Genomic DNA, 18,341 nt, shown 5'->3' on the forward strand with positions numbered 1-18,341 from the left:
ACATGGAGTTTTAAGAGCAATATCTTTCATCAGGCAATGCACTGCATTTAGAAGTAGCAGCAACTTTTTTTTTTTTTTTTGAAAGGCATTTTAATGTTGGTAACAATCATTGATTGCTGGACTGAGCTTTCAGATCCAGGCACCTTTTAAGCAACACTCTTCAGGCTTCATGGTGCCTTTTTTTTTAACCTAAAGAATTATTTAGTGGCCAAATCTTCCCAGGTGCCTAGCACCCACGCACTTGTTCCACAGTCTCTCTGAAAAGGCATCTAGTAAGATCCTAAATCAGCAGCAGAGCGCTTAGAATTAGTATGTAGTAACAGATTTAGGCAATAAAGTTTTAAGCTACAGAAGCTTATTATTTCTATCTTTAAAATCTATTCCTGTAAGTGCAGCCACCTTCTAATTCAGAGCAGAAGATTTGAGATTTAAATGTAGGTTTCCTTCAAGTGAATTTAACACACAAAAAGTGACAGGAATTGGAATATGGCTCTTTTGTGATTTGAAGAAAAAGAAATGAAAGAATAGAAGCAGCAAACAAATTACAAGACCTGTCAACCTTGTTAGATATTGTGTTGAGAGCAGGAGGGATGAATGGAGACTTCCCACTTCTATGCCTATCACAAACAAATGAAAATATATGCATGGTTTTGAATAAGGTATTTAGGAAATGACAGATAACTCTTGGGAAGGTAAGTTTGCCTTCCTGCTGAGAAAATAACATATCTCAATAACACTACTTTCTTTCAAGTTCCTCAGGACATAGGGCAATTTTAATTTATTTTGACTGCTTATTCCGTGTTGACAATCTGAATTGGTAACCTCCAATATTCTACTGTAGGAAGCAGTCTTAAATGTGACAGCTCAATCTGTAAAGAAAAAATACCTTCAAAATTATACATCTCTTAACAAACCATCTTCTCCCAGCTATTCCAGCCTTAATTCCAGCATTCAAGCTTTGTGTTTGTTCTTCTCCACAAGGAGGGCGTTTCATTCCAGAATGTTATCCTTTCCATAATTTTAGAATTACACACAGTAACCATGTGTCTGGGTAAGCCCAGAAAAAATGAGACACCACCCCCCCCCCCCAAAAAAAAAAAAAAAGGCAAATTATTTGAATGACAGAAATAGCTATGCTCCATAAAGATCTGTGCTCATTTACGTACGTGAAAAATTCTTTCTCTAAAGATTTTCCTTATTGGAAGAACATGATCATATGCTATATGAGCATATGTAATTTTAGTGCTATCTACAATATCAAAATAGTTTACACAGCACATTTAACTCTACAGTAACCAATTCAACACAAAGGGTACAAGCTAGAGAAAGAAAACCAATCTCTGCTTGCATAACTAAGGATCATCACTGCCACAACCTAAGCCATTGTTTTAAATTTCACAAGAAATTCTGCAAACTGTATTAAACTCTTTAAAAGGCTTTCCAAGACAAAATTTTCCACCCCCACTTTGTTCAGGTGCCTGAAGCAACATAAGAGGGGAAACTGAAATTTCTTTGTCTTAGAAGTTTCAAACAACAAGCACCTTTTCTCTCGAGGAAGAGGCTTTTTATTTTTGAATTGTTCCATTCCTTTCTCTAAGCAGAAAACGTGTACCCTACTATTTGCTCACTATTGTCAAGTAATCTGAAAAGTATAGAAATGTAAAATTAAAGCTCTAACAAAACTGACATAAGCTTCAAAAATCATTCCACATCATTTGAAGTTTCCTGCTTCACTAAGTTTTATTGTTCTCCAGTTTAGTTAATCTTCTGATATGTAAAGGTCATTGTTCCATGTATTTTGGAGGTTTATACTTATGCAGGAATGTAGGAATGGTTGTGTAGGTAACTCTGAAATCAATCCCATTAGGGGAAAAAAAGAGTAGATGCCAAGACTTCTCTATTACAAAGATAAAATGTAAATGCTCCACAGAAAGTGAAAACAGCTCCTCAGGGAATTGTCAGGAACTGGGCAAAAGAGCAATGCAAACGTTCGCTAGTCAAGTAGAAACTTGAAGAAAGAAAACTGGGAGTGCTTGTGAGAGCAGAGCAGCATTGCCTGCATGGTGTGGTAATAGAGAAAGCCTATGCCTGGTTCACTGACCTTGCATGTTGATGTAATGTCAATAGGAAAGAGGGAAATAAATAAAGAAAAGGAAATAGATAAAAATCTGTACATATAAAGTGTATCCCTTTTATTCCTTAGTTTTTAGTACATTCCACGAGTCTTCAGAAACATCAGGATAAGCCAGCTACTAATGAAGGGCAAAGTGCTGTCAGTTTTCAAGCTGACTTGACTGAGTTTACCAAGGACGTGAGGGAGAAACAGAGTTTAACAACGCCTCTCACTGCTCCTAAAAAGAGAGCTACCTCAATAGGAACCATAATTTAACCTTCATTCCTTTGGAAAGCTTTTCTCAAGAAAACACATTAAAGTGAAGAAGGAAAACCCATTTGCTCTTCTCTTTATCAGCTTATTAGTTAAGATTGAATTTTCCATACATTACAAATATGTTTGGAATGCAGATCCCAATAAATGACATATGACTGATATTCAGGAAAAAAACACACAGTAGGATGCATCAATGATCCACCTCAATTCCCTTTACATTTTTAAATTTTAATATCATTTAACAAAATATGAAAATGTTAAAGAGTGTTCATCTGGAAGAGGAAAACAGAAGGATAAATATATCACAGTCTCTTTAATCCAAATATTTTCTTTAAAATAAATTCCATTTTCAAGCTTCATTTGCAATCTCATTTGCACAGAGTTGCCAATCCTGATTAGCCCAAATGAGCTCCCTAAACATGAAGGTGAAATCTCCCAGACAGCGATATAGCAGGAGATTAGAACACCTGCAGACATCCACTCTGCCACAAGAGAGACTTTCTTTTTACTTGGAATTACCCTCAAATGAATACCTTCAAACATAAATGTACAAAAGAAAGGATCTCACAATCCCTGGTTACACAGAAACCTCGCATTTTAAAGACTGAAGAAACGCATGCCGTTTCAGACTAAAAGCTAAGAAACAAAGAAGTCTCTCTAGCTTTCAAAAACTATGATCACTGAAAAAGGGAGAAAAGCATGATTTGTACCAAAGTCTCAAGACACTTTTAATAGGATAAGTAGCATGAGTGATATTACAGTATGCAAGGTAAGGAAATACTTGTTCAGAACACCAGTTGAACACTTAATTCTCAATGAAGACCGCCAACTCAAGCATCTGAAAGCATGTGTTGTTGTTGTTGGTTGTTTTTTTTAAATGAAACTGATAATTTCATGGATACTGTGCATATTATAAGACTGACAGCAGATAAAAGTCATCTCATGAGAGTAACAAATGCCTTAATAAAGAAGGATTTTCTCACCCAGCAAATCATCATCACATGCCATCTACTCCTGTTGATTATGGCATTTATTTGGTCAAGTATTCACAAGTTAAAACTCTGTGTGTTTAATCACAGAGTCTGGCCTGTTATAAAGCATTATGTCTTAAGACTGTATTTGATCAGAAGGCAAGCACAGACTAGTTCCTGCAATTTTGAGAAATTGCAATCAGACATTTCTCAACATCTAATAGAAAGGAAGCAGAAGAAATACATTTTAAAATGTGTTTGGTTTATTCAATGATATACAAACAATGGTTTAAGAGTTGTGACTGTTAACAATGAAGGGGTATTCCCCATATGTATAGAAAAAAGCACTGCATATACCACGTGCCTTACCTCTTTGTACTGCATCACCTCATGCGATAAAAAGCAATGTCAATCACATTTGTAATGCATATATTAAAATAAGGTACATAACCAAGACAAAAATGAAGTATCTTTAGTTATTTTTACTCCAATTTTATTGTGAATTAACTGCAGTCTGAATTAATGTTTTGGTTGAGATGAGCAAGGAATACATCCAGAATAATTGGAAATGCTTTGGTGTAGTTACACAGATACCTGATGTATGAGGACAGTTTTCTTTTTGTTTGTTTTGTTTGTTTGTTTTGACAGTTATTTCAATCTTCCCATAGCCTAAGCTCAGATACTACTCTTAATGTTGATAGGAATGAACCATCAATCTTAATAAAAACCAGCTGGACTTTAATGAAATCCGAGATTTAGACCCAACTTTGTACTCAAGAGGAAGTGTTCCTTTCATTACATGCCATAAAGAAAGAGAGGAAAACACTAAAATCAAGAAGGAGTTCACATCAAACAGAAACAAGCTGGACAACGAATGGAAAATTAAAAAACAGCCAAGAAAGGCTGAAGGATAGCTGGGAAAACACTAAAATGGTCGAGGATGCTCTGTCAGTCTCTGAAAAGATACACTGAACATATGGAGATCACCACTAACAGTGACTGACCAAGAAAGTGCTGTGAGGGAGGGATGTTTGAAGAAGTATGAAAACACAGAGGTATGGATAACATACTTGCCAGACACAGCATTTAGATAAGAGATGCTATAGTGAAATCTGTTACTCTTATACCTGCCATTTTGTCAATTTGGAGGTTAAAGGTGAAAAATATAATGGATGATGGGCTTGGAACCAAATCACAGCTCCTGCTGTTGGGCATCCAACTACTGTAAGCAAATAGAGTTGTTTTTATTTTTTAAAACAATGGTAGGTAAATACATTGTTTTCCAAACATCAACAGCACACCTCCATGACAATTTCTCCAATAAAATACACATTAATCTAAATGAGCATTTGCACTAGTTTTTATTAAGGATAGCCTGGAGCTAATAGTTAAATTAAGGCTCGGTATCAAAGACACACACTAAATTCCTCTACCATAGGCAGGGAGATATCTTTGTCAAGTTGGATAATGTGGAGAAGTGAGGAGGGTGTGGGAACAGAACAACCACATGAACCACGTGGCCAAAAATGGCACTAGCAAAAGGTGACAGCCTTAGAGGCATTTGTTTCAGAGCAGAGTTCAGTGCAACTGGCCCTACCCAAAGCTTTCCTAGTTTTAAAGCCAGTGAATCAACCCCTTAAAGACTGGGCAGATTAGGAAACAAGACAGTGACTTACCACACTTGCATCTAATACAAATCCCCTTTTATTTAATGAACTAAGATTCTTATGAGGACCTAGATTTGATAAAGGTTACAGAGCCTTTTGCTTATACACTTCTGCTTCAAATCCAACCCTGAGAGCCAGTGACAGAAAATCATTACCAACTGATGCCTGTTCAGTGGATTATCTGAAATGCACTGGTACTTTCAAATTCAAGGAATACTTTTTAAGCACAGAATATTCCAAAAACTGAGCAAAATATTTTTCTTTTTCCTTAAAAAAAAAAAGTCAACCTAAGTCAGACTTGGAAATTTTCCCTTTCCTATCATGCCACTGCACATGTCTGATGTGGGTTACACGCAGGGTTTTGTTTTTATTATTATTTTATTTTTAAACAGGTGCTTCAAGTCTGCACCCCTGCAGGCATGAGCACAGCTCTGAGTGGTCTGGGGGAAGAAAGGAAACGGCAGGCAAAGGAGCTCTGCAGCTACAACATCTTCCTACAGCACAGGAGGACACAACACCGGACAGCACTGCTGTGTGTGAAAAGGCCAAAGACCCCGAAGCTCTTTGCTGTATGACGGGAGGGCTTGTCCCACCTTAGAGAATTTTCTCCAGGTCATGCTGTGCCTGCCATACAGGGGATTTATGCATTTTTGCTGTCCTAGATTCTTATTCATAATCATTTGGCCCCTAAAAAATTGTTACTGAAAAAAAAGGACCAAGACAAGTCTCCTCACATTTTTGGACTCACCCTCTATGCATGATCACAAGAGATCCCCTGACCCATGAACTAACTGCTCTTTTTGATAAACCATCTGGTGGAAAAGCTAAATAAAGCATTGTCTAAAATCAACAACAATAGGACAGGGAAAGAATAAGATGAAATCTGACTGATTTTAGAGACTATAAAGTATTAAAAACTGCATTAATTTGACAAAAAGTGTCTGGGGAACTTACATACTTGTATATTTTATTTTCTTTTTTTTTAAGAGAGAAAAACCTAGATATCCCAATTGCATAATTAAAGTTCCACAATGAAAGAAGACTCACGGATCTGTAGCTTCAACAGGACATGTGAGCATCTGTCAGGATCACAGACCTCCAACACGGATCTTCTGCCTGTTCTCCGGAGCCTTTGAATTCCCCATGGGGGTAAACTTGCATGCAGGTTTTCTTGATTTCCACCCTAATTATTCCTGTGGTGGCTCAGTGGCATTTCAGTTGACCAAACAGGATTTGGATTTCCTATAACTTCGCAGTACGGGGTGCCCTGTAGCAAACCCAACAAAGAGCAGGACAGGCCAGTGCCATGCTACAGCTAGTTCAACTCATGGGCATGAGATGGTGAGGAAGGTAAGGACAATACTGAAACCATTTTTGTCATAACCACTATAAAAATGTTAACCGAATAGGGTTTTTCTGTTGTTCTGTTTTGTTTTGTTTTTCCTGATTGTTGTTGTTGTCTTATTTTTCCATTTGTAATCCATAGGGATATATCAGTCTTGGCTAAAACCAATTTTTGTGTTGAATGTAGCCTCCATTTATGTATGGTCCCAAAGCAATACAGATCCTTGAACAGTAAATCAGAAGAAGAGGAGAAGTTTTACGGCCTGCAAAAATCCTGCAGTAACGGGTGATTCTGGCAGTGATGGAGGGATGGTTTTATTTTACTTTTTTTAAGTTCTGGCAAATCTTTCAAAGACAAAATTCATTTTCTGAAGTTGTCTTTCATTGCCAAATATAAGATTCTGATTTAAAATGACTTGCTTTGTGCCTTTGTTTATGTTCACTCTGTAAACTGAAAGAAATCCAACAATATTCATGGCTCCCCAGTCAATTTTGCATTAACTTCACTTTCAGCTTCTCATGAATAAGGCTTTATTACAACAAATTAATTTTAAATGAACATTCTTCCCTGGAAACATTTCTGCTCCATTTTGAGAAAAAGTTGTTTTAAACAAGATTACACCTTTGACAGGATTACACCTGACACAAATGCAATCTTTTATGTGAATGAATTGTGATTTTCAGAACTGCAGGCTTTCAGAGCGTATTATATTACGTTATTTTGCTATCCATGACACCTCTCAATGTCTCAGGGGGGTTTTCCCTCTCTGCTTCATGTAACATCTGTGGAGTTCCCCCCGTTCTGTGGAGAGAATAAAAAATGAATAATGTGGTTGTTAAAACACCGAGTTTCAATGAGAAACTGTTTCCTCCTTCATGTTCATGGGTATGTCAAACAGTTCAGAGTCTTGATGACCTGCTGTTTATAGCTTGCAGGCTATGAGAAATTAAACAATATTCTTACTGTATTCTTACTTTCTAAAAAGCAACTCATGTGTTTTAATTCTAACATGAAGACTGTATAAAATTATACTGAAAGCATAGTAAGGAAGTTACAAAAAGATAAATGTGATCCAGACAGACACAAATATAATTAGATATCAAAAGGGGTTATTTTTAGTGTCGCAAAACATTTTGCATTTATGAATTTACTTATTTATAAGCCTGGAAAGGCCTTGGAAACTTACCAAGTATTTTTATTGAAAACTAAATAGGAAGCTTACTTAGCAGTGTGCAGTGATTTATCATACACACTCTCTTTTGGCCACGTAAAGACAAAAAAATGGTCAGACATTTCTCTGTCCATCTAGTAGATCGGTCGAAAATATAACAGAATTCAGACCACTGTGTCTGAGGTTAGAGGGAACTCACTTGCCAAGGAGACAGAAGAGATATTTGTAGCATGACAAATAGCTACCAGGAGTATGTAAAGAAGATGTAATTCAAAGTTGGTGACAGTTGTTTAATTAACACTTTCTTCTGGCTTCTTACTGTGTAAATTATATTATACAAATTACACTCACCCAACAAACCAGCATGTGGGCAGAAGCAGCTGTAAAAAAAGTTTTCAGTGAAAGTACTGTACCTTGCATTAATACACTTTCTTCATAAACCTGGTCCTAGGACTGTAACATTTGCAAGCCACAGAAAGTTGTAAATGTTCTGCAACATTGATGATGCAAGTGCACAGAAAATACAGACACATACATAGATGTACAGATGTATAGCTACAGAAACATATAGCAAGATCATTGTATCCCCCTGCTAGGCTGTCCTTATATTTGTAAAAAGGTACAACATCATGAATTCTAACTTAAGAATTTCCATAAACATTATCAAAAACTTACAAATAGCAAAGAAGGAAGCAAGATTCTGAGAAGTCTAAGAAATGGAGAAATAAAACTAACATATCCTCTTCAACTTGTACTAAATATTTCAAACAAAAAACAAAAACAAGAATCAGTGTGTGAAAATGTTGTAGAGGAAAGGGGGATGCTATGAAAATGCTAAAAATCAAACAAAGAAACAAAAAAATAGGAAGCTAAGTTTGCTTTAAAAAATCCCTGTGATTCAGATCCCCATACTCAAATACAAAACATCCTGGATGAAAGTATATTTTCACCTGCAGTGAAACGGCATCTATAGCATGTAAAATGATGCCTTTTTTTTTTTTAATGACTATCTGGTTAATCAGTATTTAGACTACTCACTGCAGCAATTAAAATGATATTTATGCCCTGCAGTCTCACACCTGATGTCTTCCTCCTGGAGAGAAATGTTTCAAATGTTTGACCTCAATTTTGACAAACTAATGGTCACTAAAGCATGTTTTGGTCTGTGCACTGAGTTTATGCAAAACAGCCTCAGGATTCCTCTCTGCTGGGTGAAACAAGGACCTTTTAAAAACCATTGCACGTAACCTTCCCATCCTATCCACTTTAGACTGACTGAAAGGAATTAGATTATAGGTAAAGAACTCCTCTTGAAACAATCCAACTTTTCCTCTGGAAGATCCATTCAAGAATACAATCAAAAAAAAATATAGAACGAGCAGCTTTCAACTTCAAGTTAACAAGGTTTGAGAATGAATGAAGCATCAATAATAACAATAAAAACAAAATCAGAGCACCTTTCATTCCTCTGATACTCCTTTTGCTTTATTTCAAAATAGTAGAATGGAAATAGCTGTGTCCTTACTTATTACCTATGATTTGATTATTTCCATTTGCAAATAATGTCGTATTTTTGTCTGAGAAATATGCAGACACAGCACAAAAAGGAATACTATACTTTGCTCAAGAGAAACAAAACTAGGCTGTACTGTTTTTAAAACATTCCAGCTACAATAACACAATTATAATTAATCTGAAGAAATGATATGAAGTTAATGACCTCCGAGAGGCTACAATTTTAAACCTTTTTCCTACCCCAGGGAGATGGAGGATCAGCAGTTAGTGTTCCAATTCAAGCCCCGAGCCTGTGCCAACATATTTTATAAGCTAAACCCAGGTTTGGGAGACAGGCTGCATATTTTTCAGAGACTAAACCAGCATAAATCACAAAGTGCCAGCACACTATGAGGTTAATGTTGTGTTTTACTACAGTAAGCAATTTCTATCACCATTTAAAATGAGACAAGCAAAATTCAGGCAGACAAAATCTCATGCATCAAAGATTAATTTTTCAAGTACTGAGTGTAGGCTTTGGCTACTGAGGGAACATATTAGAGTGGGAGCAGCAGCAAGCACTGCAGTTAAAGGAGCATAAACATCTCCATTATAACCCTTCTCCTTGTCAGCTGACTGTAACTATCAGAAAAATTGTTTATTTTTCTGCTACGCATTTGACTTTTTATTATTATTTGGGTAAAAAGGATCAACTATGTCCAAGTATAGAGGAAATAAAATATATCAGCGCCAAAATGTCTGAGGAATGACTACCAGCCACTAGTGTGGTAAGGCAAGTTCCAGTGAAAATTATTTTTGACTGAAAGAAGAGACATTTAAACAGCACCTTACAAATAAATTAAGCATTAGAAGTCTGTTTTCACCTTGTAAGCTGCTCTCTGTTTCATTGATGGGGTCTCCTGAAGGTGAACCCAAGCCCCGTGGAGGTTGGCGCCAGGGAGCTGTGGTACAAAACTGGGTGGGCTCCCAGCATCGCCATGACATGCTCTGTTCTGTGACCACTTTCAGTAACACCAAGAACTAAACTTATTCCAAAATAGTACGTGTCCAGAGCTACAGAAATAAGGCCGAGAGGGAAGCTCACAGCATCAGGTTTCTGCTGCCCGCCATTACATGATATTGGCACACACGTTATAAGCCAATGGTGGACCCAGCTACTGAGCAAACGGTTCAGTCCTCTAATTTTATCTGTGCCCACTCCTGCCCCAGAGTTCAGTGTTCACTGACAGAACTGTAGCAACCTATGCCCAGAAGACAACAATTTAGGTTTAGCAGAAAGGATCAATAGTAAAACCTTTCCTTCAGCCACAATGCATACATTTGTTAACTGAACAATTTGATGTGAAATTAGGGTTTCCAACATTACGTGCAGTAGGTTAACCACAGCATGACACTACATAGAGCGCTAACAAATGCACACCGGCCCATTCACGGATTAAATTTTAAAGAAGCTATCCATTAAAAACTGTACATGATCTAGGCTCAAATCCAAGGCTAAGACTGTATACTCTCATGATGGAAGTTTCTTGCTGATTCATATCCATACTTTTCAACTGGTAGCTACAGAACTTGTCCCTTTCCTATCCAAACTGATGGCAGACTGAGGACTTGGAAGAGGAGATGCTTGAACTGTATGAAGTTCAACAAGGCCAAGTGCCGGGTGCTGCACCTAGGGCGCAACAACCCCAAGCAGAGCTACAGGCTGGGAGATGAGTGGTTGGAAAGCTGCCTGGCAGAGAAGGACCTGGGAATACTGGTTGATAGGCAGCTGAATATGAGCCAGCAGTGTGCGCAGGTGGCCAAGAAGGCCAACAGCATCCTGGCTTGTATAAGAAGTAGCGTGGCCAGCAGGGCTAGGGAGGTGATTGTCCCCCTGTACTCGGCTCTGGTGAGGCCGCACCTCGAGTACTGTGTTCAGTTTTGGGCCCCTCACTACAAGAAGGACATGGAGGTGCTTGAGAGAGTCCAGAGAAGGGCGACGAGGCTGGTGAGGGGTCTGGAGAACAAGTCTTACGAGGAGCAGCTGAGGGAGCTGGGGTTGTTTAGCCTGGAGAAGAGGAGGCTCAGGGGAGACCTCATCGCTCTCTATAGGTACCTTAAAGGAGGCTGTAGAGAGGTGGGGGTTGGTCTATTCTCCCACGTGCCTGGTGGCAGGACGAGGGGGAATGGGCTAAAGTTGCGCCAGGGGAGGTTTAGGTTGGATATTAGGAAGAACTTCTTTACTGAAAGGGTTGTTAGGCATTGGAATAGGCTGCCCAGGGAAGTGGTTGAGTCGCCATCCCTGGAGGTCTTTAAAAGATGTTTAGATGTAGCCCTTAGTGATATGGTTTAGTGGAGGTCTTGTTAGTGTTAGGACAGAGGTTGGACTAGGTGATCTTGGAGGTCTCTTCCAACCTAGACGATTCTGTGATTCTGTGATTTAGTCAAAGTTGATAACTATATTCCCGATGAATGTATCTCTCCCTCTGTGTGTGAGTGTGTGTATACACAGAAGGGAGAGACAAGCCATTGAGCTTTACAATATACCATTAAATTCTCTAAAATCTAAATAGGTTCTAGGACTGAAGAAGTAATCGTTAATGTTTCCCTTCCAACACATTTACAGCATATGCAATGTATCCTAGTGTTAATGGCAAATATAGCAGGTCATTAAGATGACTGGAACCAATTAGACCAAATTAAAACACAATAAAGACATCACTGCACTTACTTTCAAAATCATTATAAAATACATAAACTGAGCTTGTAGAAATACCTTTGAAAACCAGACTCAACTCAGAAGAAAAAAAAAGCACAAATACATAGCAAGTGGTTTTGCTAATAATAAAAAAAAAGTCTAAACAACAAAAATATCACTCAACGAGAAGTGGTCTTGGACCTTTGATTATTAAGAACTTGCTTTGCCTTATTTTCAATTTTGATGTACATAAGCAAAGATAAAGATTTTACTAAAAATGGGTATCAAACAGCTGCTTCAGGAACTACCTTTCTAGAGCTTTTTTGGGCTAAACCTTTTTTTTGGCAAGTGTCACACAGTCTGGGCACAATGGTGAAAATAATGTGATGTTACTCAGCTAAGGCAAAAAGTATAAAGACATCGCTCCTTGAAAAAAATCCTAACATTTAAGAAGCTTCGATTATATTCATGATTGTGTCACCCTCTGCTTATCAGTAGTCTCTTTCACCTGAAATTTCATCAAACTTCAGTCTAGTTATGCATTCGGTGGCACACCTGTTTTCACTGAACTACTGAAAAGCAATGGTGGGTAAAGATCAAGGACCTTAACTAGCAGGGAAATATTATCCAACTTAGTTGTCTCCAAGCAATTCTCTCTCTTGTCTGGCCACGTGTTCGTCACTTTTAATGCCTTCCTTTTCAATTCACAGACTTAATTTTAAATTCCCTTAACAAGCTCTTTCAAAAAACAAATTAAAAAAAAATCATGCAAAGATAATGTTTTTTCTGCACATCATAACCACACAGAAGAACGTATCTTTCTAACTGTTGCACATCAAAAATTTAGAATCATTTGAAGAAAATTTTATATATTATTAAATCAAACAAGGGTTTGAAAGTAAGCAAAGTTATTTATGGAATCCCATGAATTTGTATAATATGCTTAAATGCTGTGCTCCATTTTTGCAACTGATCACCTTTGGAGTACTGGAGTACAGTACTTGGAGTTCCATTGCTGCCTAATCAACCTTTTAATTACAGATCTAGAAGCAGTCTCCAAGCAAACACAGAGAGATTTAAATTCTCTACCTTTACAGCCTTACTTTAAAATAATACCTTCTAAAGGTTCATCTTTTAAACACTGAAACTTATGCCTATATAACAGTAGCGCATTTTTAATCTCTACTTTTAATCTCCACTTTCTAATCTGATTAAACAAATCGAAAGGCTGATTCTTCCTACTGTGTTTAATACTAGCTCTCCCACTAACTACTTATTTCACAGCAGGAATTGTCTTTGAGAGCACATGCACATTATCATTATTACTCCAGATTGATCCACACAGTGACTTTGGACCAGGAGACTGTGCTATATATGGCATTTCCCAATGGACATTGCTTGTAGTACTCAAAATATCAAACAGAAAAATTTGTTCAAAATACTAAAGCTTTATTAACAACATAAAACAATGAAACTGCCTAGCATATCCAGTAAGGTGCTTGCACTGAAAGTCAAACTTTCAGATTTAATTTACCAGTCATTGGCTCTGTCCCATATTAGAGGCCATAACATTTTATTTTCCTAGGTTTGGGGGTTTTATTATCAAACATTTTCCATAAAAAGAAAGAAAAGATTACAAGAAATATTAACAACAGGAGAAAGTTATTTTGGGTGGCCCTTTCTTGCCAAGGACAGGGTACCACTTACCTGTTTTGGATGTTGTTACCATGTCTTCAATTGGTTTTAAACCCATTTAACACCTTGTAGAATGGGACTGTATTTTTTAATGTGTTCTGACAGGCTCTTTTTTATGGCAGACATCTACAAGCAGGTAACAAGCCATGAGGCTGTTATGGACCCTTGGCTCCAGCTATAAACACAATTCACATTCAGACCATTTTCTGCCAGTAGAGCCAACTGAGACTATTAATCAAATGAGAAAGAAAACAAGCATTTGTAGAGCTTGACACAGATACTGTTCATCTGCTATCGATGATATCAGAGCACTGCTCAATGTTTGAGGACCAGTTGTACAATATTTACAATGAACTTTTCTTTAAAAAGAACAACAGTATGAAGTACAAAAGTTAAGTAACTGATGACTGGTCTGGGAGAGCATTAAAGGAAAATATCTGTCCAAAAAGCGGTGCCTTTTCAACCCACCCTCTGACATGCTATGAAAACTTGGGTGCCTGCATAGGTGTTTGCTGAAAAACAATAGATGACATCAACTGAATTATGTATTCAGCAAATAACTCAGTTGGCATTTGGGGGGCTTTGTGTAGGCTTTTGCAGCACAGAAGGCAGATGGTGATTACACTTACTTCTGTAAAACTGTACTGAGCATTACATTAACTGGTAATTAGAAATTTCATTTTGATTTCACCTCTATTTTCATATAGACTATTTTTTGGCTTTCAAAAATGTATCTTGAAAAGTTCATAGAGCAACACCTCTAGGCTATAGCCATGTTAATTTTGGTCTGTTCACACCACTAGCATGAAAAGATGAGAAAAATATGAACTATTTTATGTATTCTCTCCCTAAGCATTTACTGTTACTTGTGTACTTCACAGACTGACCTCTGACTCAGATTCAACTACTAGAACAAAACACAGAAGGCTAGCCTATGCCATCAGTCTTTGCATTTTTCAGTCAGTTTTTTTTGTTTTTTTTTCCATTTCTGAAGAAATCCTTTATCACACCTGTTCTTATTTAGGAATAAGAATAAGAACTTATTAAGTAAATACAGCAAAGTATACAATAAAAATACAATAGATCATAAAGCAGATTGCCAGTATTTTTATTTACCAACTACCAGTTTCCTAGCAAAGCATACCTTCCTTCAAATGCCAAATTTAAGTCCAGCTTCCTCCGAGTTGTCTATAAGACTACACAATATGCTGTATGATCTTTGAATACTAATTCTTCTATAACGCAGAGTTTTCAGTTTAAGATGAAGTCCTGCATCATACAGCACTTGTGCAGGCTGCTCTGTCCCGGAGCAGCTTTGCTGAATTCAGCAAACTGCTTCCAAGCAAAACATTTCAAGATCAAGAACTAGAGATGGGGAAATCCCAGTGGAAGGAAATATGATTGGAACATTTACTATTTGGTTAAATAAATAAAAATAATAATAATAACAATTCATCACAATTCATCACAGTTGGAAAAACATTTCACATTTAATATTATTATTCATCCAACCACAATCACAAGAAGACCTGAGACAACAAAATAATCATTACACTACTCTAACTGTTAATGGATTATTGTAGTTGGCCTCGGGTATACAAACAGATAGGTGAAGAGCAAACTCATCGTAAAAGCTGGCAGCTACTCATTCGCCTATGACTTCAAACAAATTGCTGACACGCACAATTGCATCATAGCACACCTGGATGGGAAAACCCAGGCCTTCTGTCATATTGCAGCTCCATTGCAAAAATCAGATGTAAAAGACTTAAATTGTCATACTGTTATGGCAAAGTGACACAGAGTGACAAAAGATATCAAGTGGCTCTACAGCTCTTTAAAACATGAAAACAGTCTCAACTGTTTGATCACTTCCAGATGAACGGTCTACAAGGTACAGTAATTGAATGAGCCCACAACCAAAAGCTTCTAAAGGGAAGAGCAAAAGAAAACAACAGTTGATGAACACAAATACGTTTCAAGGAAAAAAATCTAAAAAGCCAAGAGTACCTAATTCTCAGACTCTGCATGTAAACTGTACATTTCCCTCCGTTTGCCTGTTTGCCAGTTAATGTATCCTTTCTCCATCTCATGTGATGCATGATCAAATACAAATAGATGCATCTTGGATGCAATTTCAATTTCTAAGAATATCGATTAAGCAGAATATTGGCTTTTCTCTGCAGGTGGTTACAGGTTTTATTTCAAACTGCAAGTGATAATGGGTTTTCTCATTGTTTTGTTTATCATTTCTATATAAAGAACAAAACAAAATTTTCCCTACAGTCTTCAAGCAGGATCCCATTGTACAAACCTAACTAAAGCAAGACACATTAAACTGCTATAAAACTTAAAGGGAGGCCATGCCTCAGCCATGACTCTCTCTTTCAAATGCAGTTCAGTGCTTGTTGCTTTGGTACCTTGCATTTAGTTTGTCTCATTAAAATACATGGGAGGTATTATGCACCCATGGATGAGCAACTTTCTTAGCCTCCCAAGGTTTATTTATTTATTTTTATTTTTTTTAAAGAAGAATTAAATCGCAAAAATCCACAGCAGATTATCTACTGTCAGTAGTTATTTGATAATTTTATCCATTTTATAGGAATTTGGTAAAGATTTTGATCATATAAGAAAAAAAAAAAAAACATATAACTACCACGTTGGATCTTCCACAGCAACGTCCCTGATCTGAAGCGAAATTTACCAGAGAACAGATCTAAATACATTTGAATGAGGCATGTTCCTAGTGCAGATTGCATATTAAAAAAAACAGAGCTTCAGTTCTAGTTATATGCTGTTTGTAATGCTTTCTTGATATTTGTATCATCGTTTCTTAACATACTTTTCTAGTGAGATCCAAACTTGAAGAGATTTCCTACATTTGATTCTTACGTAACAGACTGTCCAACCAACATGCTGTCAACATGTTAATTTTTTCCAAGACCAGCTCAACAACTGTGCAACAAGGTGAAACAGCCTTCTTCCTATTTTAAATAAGGAATTTTGGCAATTCCACTTTGAAAGTGCAAAAACATTCCAGCACCGAGCTGCACTCCGCCGAAAGCTAAAGTGTGACAGATGCCTTCACAGTAATTGCCAATCAGCCTCTACATAGCAACTGAAAACACAATACATCACTTTGATCTCCTCAGCTCTCAAAGTATTCACAATCAAGGAATCTGCATGACGAATATGAAATATGCAACATTTCCAAAAACTGTCTCCATGGAACTTAAATATGATAATGTATATTTTGTTCAGACTTCTTAAAGCATTTCAAATCCTTTATTATGCATACGAAAGGATATGTTTTAGCTTGCAAAAAAAGTAAACATGAAAGATGCTTTATGTTTTCGAGATATGTAAGTTTTCATCAGATAACATAGGTGAAATAATCATTTAGAAAAGCCTGAATTGCTTTGAGGGGAAGGCATTATTACAGAACACGCTTAATTAAGTCCCGCTGCTAATTTTGTAAAATGAATACCTTGTTGAATTAGACTACCGGGAAATAAAGCATGCACACCATCTCCACGTGCTTAAAACAAAAAGGAAATGCTGAGAAGGAGTCGACTTACATTTTGCAGGTAGTTCGTATCCACACGTAATTTTTGCTTGTCCAGTCTCGCAGCCACTCAGGTTGCGGCATTCAGCAACTAAACAGGGCCCAGCAGCTCTGTGTATACAGCCATCCACTACAAAAGCAAACCCAGAAATTTTGTTTATTAAAAGCCAGTCTTTATGTTGTACTCAAACAAATGTATGGCCACAAACAATTACCGCTCATTTTTAAATGCAGAGACCTACAGATCTATAAGCAGACATTCAAGTATATACAAACATTTTTTCTGCCAGAATTAGTCAATGTTTACCCGAAAAATAGTATTTAGTAAACAGCTGCTAATTGGAAAGAAAAAATTTCAAAAAGATACAGCAGAATTAAAATGTCCATAACAGAAAATGGTCTTATTCAAAGCTCAAAGAAATTCTCACTACCAATTATTAAAATAAAATTGATTCCCATCTAAATACCAAACTGCCTTGTACTACAGAGCTCTGATTCTTCTAGAATTACGCAGGCTATTTAATGTCAGTGTCCTATTAATGCCTTATACAAAAATTCCAATAATAATGCTTATGTATTTGAAATTTACAAAAATACCTTGTTTTGACCTTCCTCCTTTTCTTTTTTCTTTTTTTTTTGTTTTGCATTATTCACTCAATACTTTGGAGTTAATTAAATAATAATTACTAAAGGTTGCAATTGCAGCTAAGTATGCAAGAAAATTAGTAGAGTGCATAGATCTTTTTACCCTCAGGAGCCAGGAAAATAATAGTAGCAGCAGCAAAGGAAAAAGAAAAGGCTGCTGGCACAGCATTTTTGCTCACTCCACATGCAATCAAAGAAAACATTTACTGTAATTATGGCAAAAAAAGTTTAAGAAAAAGGAAACAAACAAAAAAGGAAATACTGTGTGCACCAACACAGCAACTACAAGAAGGCCCTAAGTCAGCAGCAATGATGAAGTTTCACTACAGGCAATAATCACCGTAAAAATTACTCTATCAATTCAAAAAGGTAAAATAAGCTGAAGTAGAAAGGCTAAACAAATCCTTGTGCAGACACGAAACACAGATTCTGTATTTGCATTGTTCAATATTTTACTTTGTCTTTAACCAGTTCAAAGCCACAACAGTTCCCAACAGCATGTTTGAAACGATTAAAGCAAAAAAGCTTTGAAAAGCTAATTAGAGATGGGATTTCAAGAGATGCATATAATCTATTCATAGCCTAACTTGCGTACCTCTCTACAGGCTATTACAGAAAGACTTGGACCATCCTACACTTGGCCACTTGGCCACTCGTTGCCAGCCAGGAGGCAGGGAGCTCAGGTAGCTCCCTCACCC

At 37.0% G+C, this 18,341-nt stretch overlaps 1 protein-coding gene across 3 annotated transcripts in view; it reads right to left on the bottom strand.

Moving 5' to 3' along the window:
- The window catches only part of MACROD2 (mono-ADP ribosylhydrolase 2), an 861,378-nt gene that overhangs the window by 584,674 nt on the left and 258,363 nt on the right, over positions 1-18,341 (bottom strand). For all 3 annotated transcript variants that reach the window (XM_040553148.1, XM_040553147.1, XM_040553146.1), the window contains exon 5: positions 17,012-17,128. In XM_040553148.1, the coding sequence (XP_040409082.1) occupies positions 17,012-17,128 (117 nt within the window). The remainder of the gene's footprint in view (positions 1-17,011; positions 17,129-18,341) is intronic.

The sequence above is a fragment of the Cygnus olor genome, chromosome 3 (genome assembly GCF_009769625.2).
Source record: "Cygnus olor isolate bCygOlo1 chromosome 3, bCygOlo1.pri.v2, whole genome shotgun sequence".
Lineage (NCBI taxonomy): Eukaryota > Metazoa > Chordata > Aves > Anseriformes > Anatidae > Cygnus > Cygnus olor.